This window comes from Nansenia antarctica, assembly GCF_963989245.1.
Source record: "Nansenia antarctica genome assembly, chromosome: 6".
In the NCBI taxonomy this organism is placed as follows: domain Eukaryota; kingdom Metazoa; phylum Chordata; class Actinopteri; order Argentiniformes; family Microstomatidae; genus Nansenia; species Nansenia antarctica.
The window spans coordinates 47,323,299-47,341,849 of NC_137676.1; the positions used below are offsets into that span (position 1 = coordinate 47,323,299).

At 42.3% G+C, this 18,551-nt stretch overlaps 1 protein-coding gene across 1 annotated transcript in view; it reads right to left on the reverse strand.

The window, feature by feature from the left end:
• Positions 1-18,551, reverse strand: part of cpne5a (copine Va) — a gene marked incomplete at both ends in the record, with an annotated part of 88,358 nt that overhangs the window by 53,672 nt on the left and 16,135 nt on the right. The window contains 4 exons of the mRNA XM_080533912.1: positions 9,221-9,297; positions 10,197-10,236; positions 11,411-11,514; positions 16,506-16,552. Coding sequence (XP_080390038.1) covers positions 9,221-9,297; positions 10,197-10,236; positions 11,411-11,514; positions 16,506-16,552 — 268 coding nt within the window. The remainder of the gene's footprint in view (positions 1-9,220; positions 9,298-10,196; positions 10,237-11,410; positions 11,515-16,505; positions 16,553-18,551) is intronic.

The window sequence follows — 18,551 nt, forward strand, 5'->3', positions numbered from 1 at the left end:
GGAAAGTTTAAAATGTCCTCTATCCTTGCTTGCATTGGCCCCTGAGGCCTCTATTATCTATCAAAGAACGGCTGCTTTGCATGATTGTCAGCAGTTCTCTAAGTCTAATGTACTCTTTGTGTACATTAAAAAGAGCAAGTTCTTTTCATAGCAAGCTGAGCCCTGGGAGATTTCCAGATAGGAAGAACAGTCAGTCCTCTCAGAATCCCTAAGGGTCGACTTGTGAAGGCCAATGAATGGAAAACACATAGCGTCACAAAATGCTTTTGGAATCATAATTGCAACTAACAAAACCCTTTGGGTATACATAAAGTGAGATGAGGTTCTTTGTAACATCAGTAAGGTTTTAGCGTTTCCCCAACTTAATAAGAAACATACATTATTATCACTTAGGGACCCTTGACATCAGCATTTTAGAAAAATAAACGACATTGTATGTCGAAATGACTATCGCCCTGTTGCACTCACATCTGTCATCATGAAGTGCTTTGAAAGGCTCACATCAAGTCAACATAAGACTTTTGAATAGCTAACCCTAGCTGTAAGACAATTTGCACATCAACCACACACACACACACACACACACACACACACACACACACACACACACACACATACATACAGTACACTTGTTCTCACCTACCACACACACTCACAGCTGCTATATATTACTGTATTCTATTCCTAAATGATCGTACATGTATTGCCGTATTAACAGTTATGATCATTTATTTACATTTTTGGCTTTTTTCTTTCAAGCAGACACCTTAGCCTTATTCCAAAGCGACTTACAACAAAAACATTTGACTAAGTAAGTGAATCATCTATCCACCAGGAAATAGCAGGAAAAAGTAATCTATGCTCAGGCCAGGGGCCATTGGCAGTCGTTGTGCTAGAAGCAGTATTTCATTTTATTACACAGGAGAAACAGTACAGGGGGGTGGACAGTTAAGGTGTAGCCTGAAGAGATGGGTCTTCGGTCTCTGGCGGAAGATGGGAAGTGATTCTGCAGTTCTCACAGCAGTGGGAAGCTTGTTCCACCAGCCGGGAGCCAGTATAGTGACGTGAACAGGCAGCGCGATTTGTCTAACAGTTATTGTTTTAAGTGTTATTATTGTATTTATTTATTTTTTTCTTAATTATTCGTACTTATTTGCAATGTTGAGAGGAAGCTAGCAATGTACAGTAAGCATTTAATTGACCAATAAACTTTGACTTGACAAATAGGCATTCAATGGAGCAGCAGCATGGTCTAATTGTGTGTGATGTCCCTAGGCACCGAGCTCTCCAGTTAAATAATAAATAAAAAAGCATGCAATAAATATGGTGCGGAATCCTATATACACACCCACTTTAACGTTGGATAGCGGACTTTAAGGATTTCAGTTGTTCCACTCATTAATCTGCAGAGCAATCCTTCACATCTCAGAAGACCAGCTACTATAGCCCCACGTCAGGCAGGCAAATACATTAACCAAAGTCTGTGAAGTCAAGATTAGAAAAACAACATTCACTGCTCCAGTTTTCTCTGAATACTTATTCTGCTTTATTTATTGCAGGGACAAGGACATTTGTCCTTCAAATGCAGAACTGTCATCCTTACAATCACTGCACTCTCCTATAGTATGGTATTATCAATCAGGTCACTTGGGTAGGCACTCATTAGCTCTACTGCTCTACAGCTTTACTATTAAGACTCTACTGTCCAATAGATAAAGACACCTTCTATAGAATCCAGTGTAAGCTATCCCTGTAACAATGTAATTGAGTTTGATCTGATGGAAGGTTAACATGGCGGTACAATAAGAAGCACACTAATTTTATCTTAACATGATATAACATGCATGAGATATGCTTATTAAATCCCCTAAAGAACATTAAAGAGATCTGATGGAGAATTAATGAACAATGACATGGCATAAAGTCATTAGGATCGTCTTCCCACAAGCTATACAGACAAAATAACCTACTGTAAATGCCATGGTGGCTAAGTCAAAATTAGCATTGTCAATCAAAGATACACGTGAACTTTTACTCTTTCATCTATACATTTCCTTTGCCCTTTGAAGACTTCAAAAACCTGACATACAGAACCACTCATTATCACTGGGATACTGTATATTGAACAGGAGACTGTGGTACAGCATACCCATGTTAACTATCCTAGCACAAGTAAAGCCAAAGCAACACAATTACCTGCCTTGACTTATTTTCATGAGACAAAGCGTACAGCACCAGCGTACAGTAACTACAGACCAGTTACCTTGAACTTCAAGTGCTCTACGTGAGGATGTGCATGCAACGATGGATAAAGTAAATTATTGAGCTGTTCGTGTGTATGTTTATGCAAGTGTGCATAAGTGTGGCTAAGGACAGCAGTAGAGAGAGAGAGGGAGAAGGAGGGAGGGAGGGAGGGAGGGAGAGAGAGAGAGAGAGAGAGAGAGAGGGAGGGAGGAAAAGAGGGAGGGAGGAAAAGAGGGAGGGAGGAAAAGAGGGAGGGAGGAAAAGAGGGAGGGAGGGAAAGAGAGACAGACAGAGAGAGAGAGAGAGAGAGAGAGAGAGAGAGAGAGAGAGACAATAATGGAGAGAGAGAATAAAGGAGATGGAGTGAGTGAGTGGAAAGTAGGGAAAGTGGGACTGATGTGGCTCTTAATCAGGTCATTGGTTTCAGTATGCCTAGGGATAGCTCATTTAACCATGGCTCACAGATTTCCTCACTCCCTGGAGTGGCCACTCCTCCAGGTCCCTCAGTGGAGAGGGCTCCGTGTGTAAGGATCTACTGCATGGGAGAGGAAGTAGAGCACTACCCATTACAAATCTCCAGCAGCACAATCTAGTGTGTGAGGAGCTCTACTGTATATCAGTATGTATACTATATATACTATAATAATATTAACTATAATAATATTAACTAATAATATATAGTATTATTAACTAATAATATTACCTATGACCTGGAGAAAAAAATATGAGGGTAAATTAAATTAATTTAAAAAAAAAGATGCATGATGTGGGTTCATGTAATTATTATAATTATGTTGTCTATTTTTTCATTAAATGCAAATGGTGTGAGAAATGTGTTTAAGTTAGAGCAGGTTTTGAAAATATGTGATGCAGATATAGTGTGTCTACAGAAGAAGGGTGGAAGGGGAGATGGGGGGAGTTGAAAAGAGCTGGGGAGGGAAGGTGGGAATAGATCCAAGGGGGTGGCAATTCTGATGAAAAAGGGGGTAGTGCAAAAGTTGAGGCAGACAACAGATGAGGAGAACGGGAGGGTGATAGGGATTGAGTTTGAATATTTGGGGAAGAGCTACAGGGTGGTGAATATATATACACCCAATGAGGATAGGGAGAGAAGGGTTGAGAGGGAAGTGCGGGAGAACTGTATGTGTGGTGCAGCCGGCTAGATGCCTCTAAGAGCTGTATGTTTAGGGATGATTCCTCTAAGGGGGTGCTATTATGTGTAATGGGTGAGATAGGAATGACATTTGGAGAGAGAGGAATCCTGCTGGAAGGGACTTCTCTTGGAGGCAGGTGGTGGGAAGCATCCTGAAACAGAGCAGGCTTGATTTAATGTGGGTCTCAGAAGGGATGAGGGAAGGCGGTACAGGAGGTACAGGATGAATACCCAGAGTGATCATGCAGTGTTAGAGTGTGTGTGGGGGTTGAAAGGAGGGGGGGAGGAGTGTGGTGTTTGACTGCAGATGTTGTAAAGGAGGAGAAATATAGGAGGGAGGTGGAAAGTTGTGTGATGAGAGAGAAGGAGAGGAGTATGTATGAGAAGGATACAGGGAGATGGTGGGAACATTTAAAGGGGGAGATTAGGAAGATTAGTATGAGATATGGTAGGAATAGGAATAGAATAGAGAGGGAGAGGGAGAGGAGGTTGAGAGAGGAATTGAGGAGGGAGGTGGATAGATTAGAGGAGGAGGTAGGATATGATGTGGGGAGGTATGTTAAGGCTAGGGAAGATGTGAAGGAGTTTGAGGAGAAGAAATGCAAAGGGGCGATTGTTAGGAATAGGGCGATGTATGCTTTGGAGGGGGAGAAATGTACAGGTTTTTTTTTTAGGGTTAGAGAAGGTGAAACAGAGTAGAAACTCTATAGCAGAATTAGAGGGGGAGAAGGGAGAAAAAATCTGTGATTTTGTAGCAATAGTAGAGAGGGTACAAAGCTTTTATGAGGATTTATTTAGGAGAGAGGAGGTGGATGAAGAGAGCTTAGAAGAGGTGTTAGGAACAGTTAGGATGAAGATAGAAAAGGAAGATATGGAAATGTGTGATAAATAGGGAAACAATAGGGACAATACAATAGAGAGAGATAGAGGAAGCAATAAAGGGATTGAAAAAGAATAAGAGTCCTGGGTTAGATGAGATGGTGAGTGAGTTCAATGAGGAGTTTAGAGAGTTGCTGGGGCCAATATTATTGAAAGTGTTCACATGGGTGGAGGAACGAGGAGAAATGGCAATGGGGGTAGTGAGAATGGTGGATAAGAATAAAGGGAGTAGGGGGGAGTTAGAGAATTACAGACCTCTCTCAATGTTGAACACAGATTATAGGATTTTAGCAAGGGTGTTAGCAAATAGGATGAAGCGGGTGATAGGGAAAGTTGTAGGGAAGACACAGGCTTATAGTATACCGGGCAGAGATACTGTACATGTATAGTGGACACAGTATGCAGTATTAGGGATGTGATAGAGCACGTGAAAGTTAGTGGAGGGGGACAGTGGTTAGTCTAGATTTGAATAAAGCGTTTGATAGGGTGGATCATGGGTATTTATATAGAGCGCTAGAGAGATTTGGTTTTGGAGATCAGATGATAGGGTGGGTGAGGAGGATGTATAGTGAGGCTAGGAGCTGCGTGAAGGTGAATGGGATTCTTACAGATAGTTTTAGGTTAGTGAGGTCTGTAAGGCAGGAGTGTCCGCTATCAGCTTTGCTATACTCACTGTCATCAGAGACTTTAGCATCATATGTAGCACAGAACACAGGGATTAGAGCGATCAGTTTGCCGGGAAGTAGGGTGAATGTGTTAAGCCAGTATGCGGATGACACAACCGTGACAGTGAGGGACAGAGAAAGCGTGAGGGAGGTAATGGAGAGTGTAAGAGTATGGTAGGGCATCTGGGGCAAAGGTAGAGAAGTCGGAGATATTTGTATATAGGAGATATATGTATATAGGTGTGGAGAGGGAAGAGGGAGATGGGTTAGGGTTGAGTTCGGGTTGAGGGAAAGGAAGGATTACTTAAGAGTGTTAAAATAAATACATCTAAAATAAAGAATACATCTAGATATAGAGTCCAAAAAAGGTAGGGACATGGAGTGGGAAGGGATATTGGGGAAGGTTAGGAAGACGTTAAGAAGGTTATGGAGGTTGAGAAGGCTGAGGCTTAGAGGGAAGGTGGTGGTAGTCAATGCTCTCTTGATGTCAAAATGTGTGTATGTAATGAGTGTGCTGGATGTGCCGGAGAGAGTGGTTAGGGAGGTTGAGAGGATGGTGAATGAGTTTGTATGGGAGGGGAAAGGGGTAAATATTGTATGGGGGGTATTAGAGAAGGAATGTAAGGATGGAGGGTTGGGGTTGATGATTCTGGAGGTGAAAAAGAAGGCTATGAGAGGGAAAAGGATGTATGTGTATGGGGATGGAGAGTATGCACAGGAAATATTCCTGGCTGAGGCAATCAGTAAGTGTGGAGGGTGTGGGGAAAGTGGTGTGTATATGAAGATGAGGGATATGTTGGGGGGAGTAGCACCTTTCTACAGGGTAGTAGTAGTAGGGAAGTTTTGGAGGCGTGGGGAGAGTTTCTACCATGGGTGTCTTGAAAATGTGAGACAGGTGTGGGAGCAACCAGTGTTTTTAAACCCAAGGATAAGGTATGAGGGGAAGGACTTGTATGACAGGGTAATGATGAGGGCTGGGTTGGGAAAGGTGAGGGATTTGGTGTATGCATTTGTACCGGGATTTATGCCTACAATGGTGGTGGTGGATGCAGTAAGGGAAATGGGAGATGAGATGTGGGAGGGGGCAGTGAGGAATATGTTAAAAAGGATTAAAGAAGGGATGCCAGTGGAGTGGAGGGCAATGGTGGATAGGGAAGTGGACGAGGAAGGGGAGAGAAGAGAGGTGTGAGTTCTTTATAGGTGAGGGGTCAAAATTAAAATGGGAGGTGTGAAGACAAGGATGATATATAGAATACTGAGGAATGGGACAGTGAGGAGGCCGGCTTCAGAGAAAGTATGGGGGAGAGTATTTCCAGAGATGAGGGTGGGAAGGGGGTGGGAGAACTTGAAGGTGAAGTGGAACTCCATAGAATGTGAGGAGATGTTTTTTTAAATTGAGGCATAATATGATATTTAGCAATGTAATTTAAGTAAGTTTGATGCAAATGTTGATAGGATGTGTGATGTATGTGGGGAAGCAGCGGAGACATTTATGCACCAATATGTGGAGTGTGGGAGACTGGGGTTATATATGGAGAAGATGAAAGAGCTGATTAGTCGGAACTGGGAAGGAGGGTATGTGGAGGAGATGGATTGGAAGTAGCTGTGGTTGTTTGGGGTGGTGGGAAAGAAGAAGGGGTGTAATGTACATTTGTTGAATTATGTATTGAGTTACGGGAGGTATGTGTGAGAAGGAATGTGGCTCATTATAATAATAATAATAATAATAATACATTTTATTTCTAATTTCATTTTAAATTTAAAAAAGGCTAATAAAAGGCTCTATAAAAAAGGTAGGTTTTAAGGCCTTGTTTAAAAGCATCCACAGACTGTGGTGCCCTTAGGTGGTCAGGAAGAGCATTCCACAGCCTGGGAGCAGCCGAGCAGAAAGCCCGATCCCCCATGGTGCGGAGCTTGGTCCTGGGGGTCTTGAGGAGGTTGGTGGCAGTAGAACGGAGGGTGCGTGAGGAGATCTGAGGGGTATGGAGGAGTTCCTTGAGGTAGGGGGGGGGGGGGCAGTTCCGTGAATGCACTGGTGGGTGAGGAGGGAGACCTTGAATTAAATTCTGAGGGAGACGGGGAGCCAGTGAAGTGATTTGAGGATGGGCGTGATGCGATCATATTTGCGCACCCTCATCAGGATCCTAGCAGCGCTGTTCTGGATGTATTGAAGTTTCTGGAGGCAGTCACTAGGAATACTAATACTACTAATTGCAGTAGTCCAGCCTGGAGGAGACAAAGGCGTGGACGAGCTTCTCTGCATCAGCCAGAGTGAGTGCGGGACGGAGTTTGCCGATGTTCCTCAGGCGGTAGAAGGACGTCTTGCACAGGTGTTTGATGTGGGTCTCGTAGGTGAGGTGAGGGTCCATTTTGACGCCCAGGTTGGTGACAGATGTGGAGAGGGGAATGTTCTGGCCAGAGAAGGTGATGCTGGTGATGGTGGATGACATCCGACTAGGATGGCTTCAGTCTTGGAGCTGTTCAGCTGTAGGAAGTTGAGCTTCATCCACGCCTCTATCTCCTCCAGGCAGGTGGTTAGTGTGGATAGTGGCAGGGGTGCAGAGGAGGTGGGGTTGACTCTGAGATAGAGCTGTGTGTCATCCGCATAGCAATGGAATGACATTCCATGCCTACGGATGACACGGCCAAGGGGGAGCATGTATAGTGTGAACAAGGTGGGGCCCAGCACCGAACCTTGGGGGACACCGCAGGTGACGTTGTGGGTGAGGGATTTAGCCTTTCCCAGGGTGACGTGCTCAGTTCTGCCAGTGAGGTATGAGGTGAACCAGTTGAGGACAGTGTCAGAGAGGCCAATGGTGGAGTGCAGACAGTGAAGGAGGATGTTGTGGAGGATTATGAAAAGAGGGTGGTGGATGTGTGGGATGTGTTTAAGGCTCTGGTGAGAAGGGGTGTGGGGATAAGGATGTGTGTGGGGAAGGAGACATTTGAGAAAGTGCTTGTGGAGCCCTAACCCTTTATAACTGTGGGGGAGGATGGTTGGTTTATGATTTTGAATGAATTGTATATATTTTTAAAGTTGGTAGAGCATGGTGCTAACAATGCTTTGGTTATGTGTTTGATTCCCACTGGGACCATATATACTGAAAAATGCATGCACGCACCTCAACGTGAGTTGCTTTGGAAAAAGTGTCAGCTAAATGGCATATATTATTATAATATTATAAAGGTCTCCAGTCAGAGGTTCAGAGGAAGAATTTTCTAGCAACTCAGGTGTTGCTTATAATCCCACACAGTACAAAAAAGACACATCTAATAACCCAACTATTCTCATCATCACCAGCTGTTTCTGGCATCCCACCACTACCATGTTTCCACCTCAATCAAGGTGCCCTGAAACTGTGAAACTTTGAGAATTGTGTTAATCACAGCTGTTTTGGGCCCTTTGCCCCAGTCTCTGAGGCAGATACTGTACACAGGCATAAAGCCTAGTTTATATCATATTGGTAAACAACTCCTCCAGATCCTCCTATTCAACACTGAAGGGCACCAAGCTCTAATCCACTATCAGCGCTTTCTGGCAAGGCTCAGAGCTGCACAGCTGAAGTTCTGTAGTTTTGGACAAACCCATCTGCTGCAGGGGGAGTACAGGCAAACACACACTTCACAGAATCACACACACAAAAACCACACACACAAACACACGCACACACACTTCTCAGAGTCACACACACTCTTCACAGAGTCACTCATGTGGACGTCAGTGGCAGTCTTCATTGCTCCCTGTGGGAGTGAAAGGCGTTGATTGTGCTGCTGTGCGCAGCACCCGTCTATGAGCGGGTGTCTCCTGCTGACATCCAGCCACTCTACATTGCATATCGCTTCACTAATGACAGTAATTGCAATGAGGAAGCCCCCGGTCGTGTTCAATTACACATCCCCATCACACTCGTCTAATCTGTCCACATAATGCACTCCACAGATGGTTGACATGTTTATCATTGTACAACTTGAATGCATGAAATTCAATGCGCAGCCACATCATGTCTCAAATAGCAGTGCATAATATGCACCAAACGCCAAATTACGTCCTATATTATAGAACCTGTTAGTGTCAATGGAACTCTCATTATTTACTGGGAGACGTGGAGGAAGTCAAGCACCTACCATGAATAATTTGGCGACATGAGTGACTGTTCAACTCTATGGTAACAGACATTTCCTGTTCAAGTTAGAGTTTTATTTTGTCTAAATGTTAGGCCTATTAGGTTTATCTAACTGTGAGTATAAAGCAATTTGGTTAGTTTATAGCTCCACTCACCCCAGAGGCTTCTCCAGTCGACTGGCAGGTGAGCCCACGATCTCCCCCAGGGTACAGAACACCTGACCCAGGAAGTCCTATGTGGGAGGAAATGTAAAAAAAGGAGAGGTGGAAAGGAGTCAGGTGTGTGTGGGGAGAGGGAGGGGGAGGGGTGGATGAGGAGCTAAGCAGCTTGTTAAGCATTATACAGTGAAAAAGTTGGAGACAGAAGAGGAGGCAGACACGTACGTTGTGGTCGGGCTTCCAGAGGAGGAGGAAGGGGAAACCAGGCAGCAGCATTGACATAACAGAGCACATCATGGAACAGAAGGCACAAGACTCAAATACAGGAACGTCGTAAAACAATGCAAGAGAGATGGGGGGGAGAGAGGGTGAGAAAAAAATAGAGTGCTAGCAAGATACATAGTTGAACAGTATAAAAATCATAAAACAAGATTAATCATGGCAAATATAGAAATAATAATGAATATTCAGGCAATATGCAAATCATTGACTGCAAAAATGTTGCCATCGTATGTGTGAAAAAACCGATTTGTTTATCAAAGCATTCTCTGCAAAACAACATTTGTCTTCATTACATTATACCTGAGAGTACATTCCTCGTAATATTAGTAGTGAAATACATCATCCCTTGCAGTGTAAGAGCATCTCACAATATGTGGTGAAAATGTGCTTGGTACAGTATGACAAATGACAATGCTTCAGTTCATATTTCAATAAGTATGCACCAAACACAGATATTGTAATTCCATGGGAGCTACTAATATGTACAGATGAGACGGGCAAATATATAGCAATATTGACCACATGGAACCAATATATGTGAGCATTTGGATGACACAAATTCTGATTTGCATAAAACCAAAATAGGAATGCCATGCATTTGAGCAGTAAATTATTCCATTCATAGTGGTTGATAGGCAAAGTATAGTATAGCACTTGATATAGTATGGGCACATGTAAACTTTCTACTTACATGCTTTGCCAGATCTGGACTTTTTGAATCAACATCAAATCTGAAATTACAAGAAACAGAGATACAGTGAGCTGACAAAACAAAACAATGTGTGGCCTGACTACAGGTTGGACTTGGATTGACTCTTTGAGCATGTAGTCTATAAAGTGGGCCAATGACTGATTAAATACAGTATGGAAAGCACCTCATAAGGCCAACTCCAGAAAGTTATTGCTATTTAAGTGTAAAAGTTGTGTGTTTGAGCCTGATCAAGCAAAGCTAATTAAAGTGAAACACACATAAACCATAATTTTTATTAAAACAGACTTATCCTATGACCATTAATTAGTTATTCTACAGTTCATGAATTGTGTCTATTCATTTAACCATTGTGTAAGCCCCTCTGTCACTCACTTGAGACAATGGAGTTCACAAACCAAAGTCTCTAGAAGCTGCAAAACAACTTTGGGTGAAAGTAATTCAACTTGAATATGCCCTTGCTCTGAGCTTCGCTATAGAAACAATAGTGTCACACTAATTATGAGGAGGTACAGTACCAACTCCCCTATCTCAATATCATGAGTTGAACCAGATGAAGTCATTAAGTCGCTGTGAATCCTATGAGACATTCAGCCGATCCTGGTTAGAAGTCCACCAGGGCATCGGTCTATTTATGCTTAAAAGAAAAATTATATTATATATACTGTATACATTTTTAATCAGGCAGAGGCTTTTTTTTTTTTTTTTTAAACATAATTTCTCTCCTGTTGAGTTGGAGGGTGATGAGGTAGCTAAGGAAATGATCCTGTCTCTTTTCTCAAAGGGCTCTTAATGAAGTCTCACCTCTCTGCCCTGTGCACTGATAGGGCTTTTCTAAAGAAGAGAGGGGCTATTCACTAGGAGAACGAGGGAGGAGGATGGTGGACAGTATAATCATTATGGGACTCGGCTTCAGACATTTGCTTTGCTTAGGAGTGTGAAGATTGAGGATATAACCCCCATATGAAATATGTATGTGTCACTCTTATACAACCAATCTTACTCCTAATAAATCAAGACAGTGCAGCAATGAATAATTGCACAGGAGAGAGTGAAGGTGGTGGGTAGGGAGGAGATGATGAGGGGTAAAGGGGAGTGAGAGAGAGAATGAAGGGTTCCGAGTGTAGAGGTGTGGCACATCTGAAACACACACCCCGCTGTGTCCTCTGAGGGCAGGATCAAACAGAATAACTTACACGTCAAAGCGCAGGTTCTGCTTCTCCTCAAAAAAGTAGTCCAGGATGTACTTCCTGATGAAGTCTGGATTTAGTGTGTTGTCGATCACCTCTGTTCTTCCAAACTAGATCAGAACAGAGAGAGAAAGAGGAAAAGAGAGGAGAAAGATAAGGGATTAGAGAGAGGGGGGAGAGAGAATCAGAAACTCTTATCAGAGAGTTCGACTTCTCACAGAGAAAACGTACTTTCCTCTCTCGCTCTCTCCACAGCCCTGTGGTCACACAGCAGCAGATAAACATAGATTTGATTAGCGGAGGTCAATAATGACACATCCAGTGTAATGGCTGACGAAGTCCCTCTCTAAAGCTTCGCTGTTTGTAGTGAGCGTGCCTGTCTAATAAAGTGAACAGGAAATCTAATTACGCCTTGTTAATTATTACCACATTAACTTTGTCGTGCCGCTCCTGTGGCATTCCCTTCTTCCTCTCAGAGTAGACAAAGAGGCCACTACACCATTGTCATAACATAACAGCTACACTTGCTGGTACGCAAGGGACCCCAAACGCCACAGGATGGGTGTACTGTCTGCTTCTCAACCGCAATAACAGGAAAACAGGAAGGTGTTTATAAAGACGTGTGAGTGAGAGGACCTAGTGTTAGGGGCACTGATGCTGTGCCCTGCTGAAAAGCAGATCAACAGAGAGAGAGGGGTGGGGGGGGGAGGCAGAGGGAGAGAGAGCTTTGTTCTCACAGCAAATTGTGTCCACAATGAATAATTCATGGTCAGAGGCCCAACTTTGAGATGCATGAATAAATGATCCGGGTAGAAAGTGTTACCATATACTGATAAAGTAAATTAATAATTGCAGAGTTAGGTCTTAATGAGGAGATGAAACAGCAGGATTATAGTGCTGTCTGACAAGGAAGGCTAACAAAGCTGTGGTTCCATAAACAGTAGTGGGACAACTTACACTGGCCCAAGACAGTATATGCCCCCAAGTGAGAATGGCAGTCATTTTTAGACATTTTTAGACATTTGAAAAGAAAAGCCATGTAAGGCATGTATTCTGTGTGACCGGGTTTGTTCATGTGTGTTGATTGTCATGAAATATGACAGTGAGTTATTAGTATCCAAGACTATGAAACAACTCTAACTCACTCTAACTCTCTCTCTCTCTCTCTCTCTCTCTCTCTCTCTCTCTCTCTCTCTCTCTCTCTCTCTCTCTCTCTCTCTCTCTCTCTCTCTCTCTCTCTCTCTCTCTCTCTCTCTCTCTCTCTCTCTCTCTCAAGAACAAGACCTGTAGATCAGTGGTGGCAGGAAGCCAATATCACATTCATTTTGGTCTGAGCGAAGACGGCAATCTATACAAAAGGAAAAAAGTGTGATCCAGAGCAAAGAATCTATGAGGAAATGACAGGCACTCACATCCACAGCCTTTCCTGGGTGTGCACAGTAAGGAAGCTACAGTAAGCCAGGGGCAGCCAAGCACTACTATTGCCTGTCAACCCTAGGGGATCTCTAAGCACAGACTCGGGCTGTGCACAGCCTTGCCATACCTGGAACCTTAACTAGAGTACATGGTGAGAATTCAAATAAAGGTAATGTGATCTCTATGCCTGGGGGGGGAATTAGTCTGGAAGTGAAAAGGTCAGATTTTGTAACCTTAAGGAGTGCATAGGACATTATTTATTAATCTACAGTAGCCTCAACATGCTAAGAGTGGACCATTTATTAGAGGAAAGTAATGATATATCCACCTTCACGTATTAGGTCTGAAAGGAAGAGCATGGCCTACCATACATATTTGATAATGGGAAGGAGTGAAATACAAGACATAGAGGTACTCTCTCATAATTAACCAAAAAGCACACCTTATTGCAATCAGGAGGTTAAATAAGAATGTAACCATTGGATTATTCATTATTCATGGTAATTGCTGCAAAGGGTAACTAGACGGAAGAGGAGTGGAGAAGGCTAGGAGAGACAGCCGAGAGGAGAGTAGCTCCCACAGAAGAGTAATTGGATTACAGACGGTCGGTGGCACAGCGAGGAGTGCTCCGACCGTATCTACTCAGGGGAGGACAAAAACACATTACGAGAGAAGGGCCAACACCACCACTTAGTTTTTATCAATTCTGCACAGCTTGCTTCTCTCACTCACAAAGCCATCTACCCTGCACCAAATACACATCCCATATCATATTAAAAAGAGAGATTTAGTGCATCCTGAGCTTGTTAGGTGTTAGTAGGTGGCAGGTTACCTGATCACAGGGAGAGGAAGCATCACAGCCATATGCTGCGAGAGGAGAGAGATACTTCTCTCAGGTAAGAGCAAGAGATTTGCCTTCTCGGGTTCAAGGAAATCACTGACTTATAGCGCACAGTATTGAAGCAATTCATTCTGATTATTATTTTCAACTGTGAGATCGTCTGACTGTCGACTGCCAAGAAATCATTCATTTTCTACCCATGTGAAATCATGTAGCAAAGTTAGATGATGAGCATCAAATGACAACCTTTTTAAAAATATATACAATTACATAAAAATCTAATAAAAAGTCATAAAAGTCTAAAACTGTTAATTCATTCCAACCAACGTATGACTAGTGTGGTGGAATAATATGCCTGATAAGACATTTTATTTATTGATAAGAACATTTACTTACCTTTAAGACTGAATTCACAAGAGTAAATAGACAGTCAGACTGTCTGAGTGAAATCAAAACACTATTGGCACTTTTCCACTACCGGGCCGAGCCGTACCTGGCCCTAGTACCTGTGCCGTTTTTAGTTCCAGTTCGAGAGGGGTACTTTTGGTACTTTTTTGCCAGGCTGTGTGTGACGTGTGACGCTGCAGACCGTTGATTGGTCAATGGAAATCGTCATCCCATGTTCATAGAGTTCATCGCTAACCGCCATTTTTAAATACCACAACAGAGTTCGCTCTCGGAAAATGTCACTTACTGTTTCTGTAATAACTTATTAATAAAGATTTTAAAAATTATGATAACCATCTTATTATCTTAGTTTAATGTCATTTCAATGCATCATAGAACTTTTATTTACAACAAGCATAACAAAGAAATCGCTATTATGGCGATTATTATTATGTTCCTCAGTCCAGCGCGCTTCATCATCCCCCTTCTAAAACTGCCATCTCCCCTTTTCATCCTTTATGTAATTTTATCAATGAACATGGTATTACTGTTATTTCAACATTTAAGCCTCTTTCACACATAGTTCCCTATAATTTCCATGGAATCCCAAGCTGTCCAGACATTTTCGCCGTTCACTCATGAGCCAAATGCCGGTAGATTCGCGTCTTGCTCCCTTTAACACATGTCGGCATTTCCCAAGCCGTCCAGACATTTTCGCCGTTCACTCATGAGCCAAATGCCGGTAGATTCGCGTCTTGCTCCCTTTAACACATGTCGGCATTTCCCTGGTTGCGCAATCTACTAGATCTACTAGATCTACTAGAACTGAAAGCGGCAAGTAACAGGCACGTAACATCCATATGCTGTATAAATAAATATATTTGACTACCAGCAAGACACCACAGCAATCGTATCTATAACAAACACGGAGATTGTATGAGCCCCGGCGTCAGTCCAATGAGAGCATCAAGCACAGCCTTTCCGTAGAAATACATCGCTCCCTGTCTAACGTATCTAACGTTACATGTTTTAAGGCTGATTTGTGCAGGATAGCGCTGCATTTTGACATAATTCTTAGCGCATTTCCCCCCGTTGAGCTGTATACCGGCACTTATTAAAGTGAAGTGCTCTTAGGACACTTAACTCCTCCTACTGTCCCTGCTCGTTCCAGGTATGTTGTGTATAATGGAAAACGTATCCTACCCGAACCGAGCCGAACTTTTCAAATACGTGCCGCGCCGAACCGGTCTGGTCAATGGAAAAGCGCCATAACAACCCCAGTCTATAGAAACTGATTTCCTTCTTATACAATGAAAACCAGTTCCTCTGCTTGAGACTTGGCTGTGGCCAGACAACAGACACATTTAAATGATTACAAATACCTAATTGCTCTCTTTTCTCTTAAACCTGCATCTAGAGAGACTGAGCAATCTAGAGCAGTTCTGGGCCTTTGTTTTCCCTAGGCCCAGTGCTCTGAAACTAGACCAGACCAGTTTGTGGCCTTTGTGTTCCTTTTTCACCTTTGTGTCTCTAGGAGAATGTGGGGGTCAATTCCCCCCTAACCTTTTCTAAAATTGCATCACAGCCAGCCCCTCCTCATACAGGAAGTGCCTGTGATTGGTTTTGGCTATTACCTAAGGGAGGGACTATTACTGTTTATAAAACCCATGTTTTCCCTGTGTCTTGACTTTTCTGAGAAGGATTTCACTGATAGATTCTGTCTGTCATGCTTGTAAACTGTTTTCCCTTTGCAAAAGATGATTAAATACCTTTTCCTATGCAATTTGAAAAGAGTCAGACTTTTGATTTTATATTTAGATACTTAAATAATTCTATAACGCTAACCAACACTATAAAATAATAATGTTAATCCAACATTGCAAAAGCTGCAGAGCTCCAGCATTTCAGAAATAACATTCTCACAACCTCTGTACAGCATTAGTTTGACTATTGCATAGCTGTGACACAATAATAAAAAGCCTATAGATGGAATGCTAAATAGCTGTAAAGGAGGTAGAAGTAGAATTATTATTTTCTTTTCATGTCCAATTAGGGGAGGGTAGGGGCAGGGAAATAAATTAAAATTATGTCTAAAAATTACACAAGCAATAGTATCTAATAGAACTTGAATTCTATTTACTAATTTCAAAGCTGATTGAAAAATGTAAAACAAAATGAATAACAATAAAAAAGATTTGATGGCTTGAAAAAGATCTCTGGCAGTAAGAGAGATTCTGAAGCTGATGCTAATCTTTTTCGATACATGTAGCAATTGCCTTAATGGCCAATCGTTCAAAGCTAAAACATGCCCTGAGCCAACATATGAATATTCACAGGGCAATCAATAGAGAGTGATTGACTGCACCAGCATTTACCTGCAGAGAAACAGGAACAGAGGGACAGGGACAGAGAGCTGCTGACTACATTGTGCTGATGATGAGACTGTTGTGTTCTTACCTCCCTCCACTGTTTGGTTTCCATACCCTGGGTGTACAGGACAACCACTGGAGAAAGAGAGAAAGAGAGAGAGAGAGAAAGGGACGGAGAGAGAGAGAGAGAGAGAAAAATAGAGCGCAGAGTAACAGAGGTACAATCTAAGTGGCCATGACATTTCTAATAAAACCAAATTAAGCATTTCACCTCAGCAAATAATGTTATTTCCTTCATCCTGTTCATCACTAAAATGCTTCACCATGAATGCACAATAGTATACTGTCATGGCTGCTCTCTGCACAGAATCAGACCGTAGTATTAACTCCATAGGTGAGAAATGACATACTAAGGATGATCGAAGGCTCCAACTGTGCAATTGTGATTGCATAATCAAAATGATCATCTCTAAAACGTGGGATCCCCCAGATCTTTATATGATTTCCTGACTTCAAAGAGAGCAGAGGCAGGTATGAGAGACATGGCCTGTCACATACCCCAAGGTTCATCTCATACTGGGTGGAATACATATTAAGATGGACTGTGACATCCTCAGTCATTTATACTGTGCACACACAAAGCCTGAACGCTGTCCCTATTATGTCAAATGTCACCTCAATTCTCTATCCCTCAGGGGGGTTACCATAGAAATGCTTAGTAGGGCCCTTCAGAGACCCAGGGTTGGTACTGCAGTGGCTCACAAAAAGAAGCCCTATGTATTCAAAAGGCTGCGTTTAGTATAAATGACGGTATTACCGGTACTTTATGTAGCTGTGAGGAAAAGCTGTCATTACTGTGCAAATGATATGAGGTTATTGAGGGAACACTTTGAAATAGAAGAGGAAACGAAATAACAGTTAAGGTCAGTGAAAGTAGAAAAAGTGGAGAAAAAGAAAGAGAAAAAGAAGAGTTGTGAATATATCATATTCTAAGTGGAGTCATTTTCTCCTTTTGTGTTTTTTGCCACACCTTTTTCAAGATAAATTGCATTGTGGTCTTTAAACATGCAAGATGTAAACTATCTAACACCTTTTAATTGAATGTAATATATGTTTAATGTAATATACTGTATATGTTTAATATATGTTGTAATATACAGTTAGGTCCGGAAGTATTTGGACAGTGACACAATTTCCATAATGTTGGCTCTGTATGCCACCACAATGGATGTGAAATGAAACAATTGAGATGTAATTGAAGTGCAGACTTTCAGCTTTAATTCAAGGGGTTGAACATAAATATTGTATGAAACGTTTAGGAATTGCAACCATTTTTATACACAGTCCCCTATTTTCAGGAGCTCAAAAGTAATTGGACAAATTAACATAATCATAAATAAAATGACCCAGTGCCGTTGGAAGCCATGCATGTCCATGTCATCACACTACCTCCACAATTTTTTTACAGATGATGTGGTATGCATCGGATCATGAGCCATTCCAAGCCTTCTCCATACTTTTTTCTTCCCATCATTCTGATACAGGTTGATCTTAGTTTAATCTGTCCAAAGAATGCTGTTCCAGAATAGGGCTGGCTTTTTTAGATGTTTTTTTGGCAAAGTCTAATCTGGCCTTTCTATTCTTGAGGCTTATGAATGGCTTGCACCTTGTGGTGAACCCTCTGTATTTGTTTGTGTGAAGTCTTCCCTTTATGGTACACTTGGATAATGATATGCCTACCTCCTGGAGACTGTTCTTCACTTGGCTGGATGTTGTGAAGGGGTTTTTCTTTACCATGTAAAGGATCCTGTGATCATCCACCACTCTTGTCTTCCATGGACATCCAGATGTTTTTGTGGTGCCGAGCTCACCAGTGCATTATTTTCCCCCCAGAATGTACCAAACAGTTAATTTGGCCACTACTAATGTTCACGCTCTCTCTCTGATGGATTTCTTGTTTGTTTTTGCAGCGTAAGGATGGCCTGTTTCACTTGCATTGAGAGGTCCGTTGACTGCATGTTGTGCGTATACAGCTACAGCTTCCAAATGCAAATGCCACACTTGGAATCAACTCAGACCTTTTACCTGCTTAATTGATAAAGAAATAATGAAGGAATAGCCCACACTGGCCTAT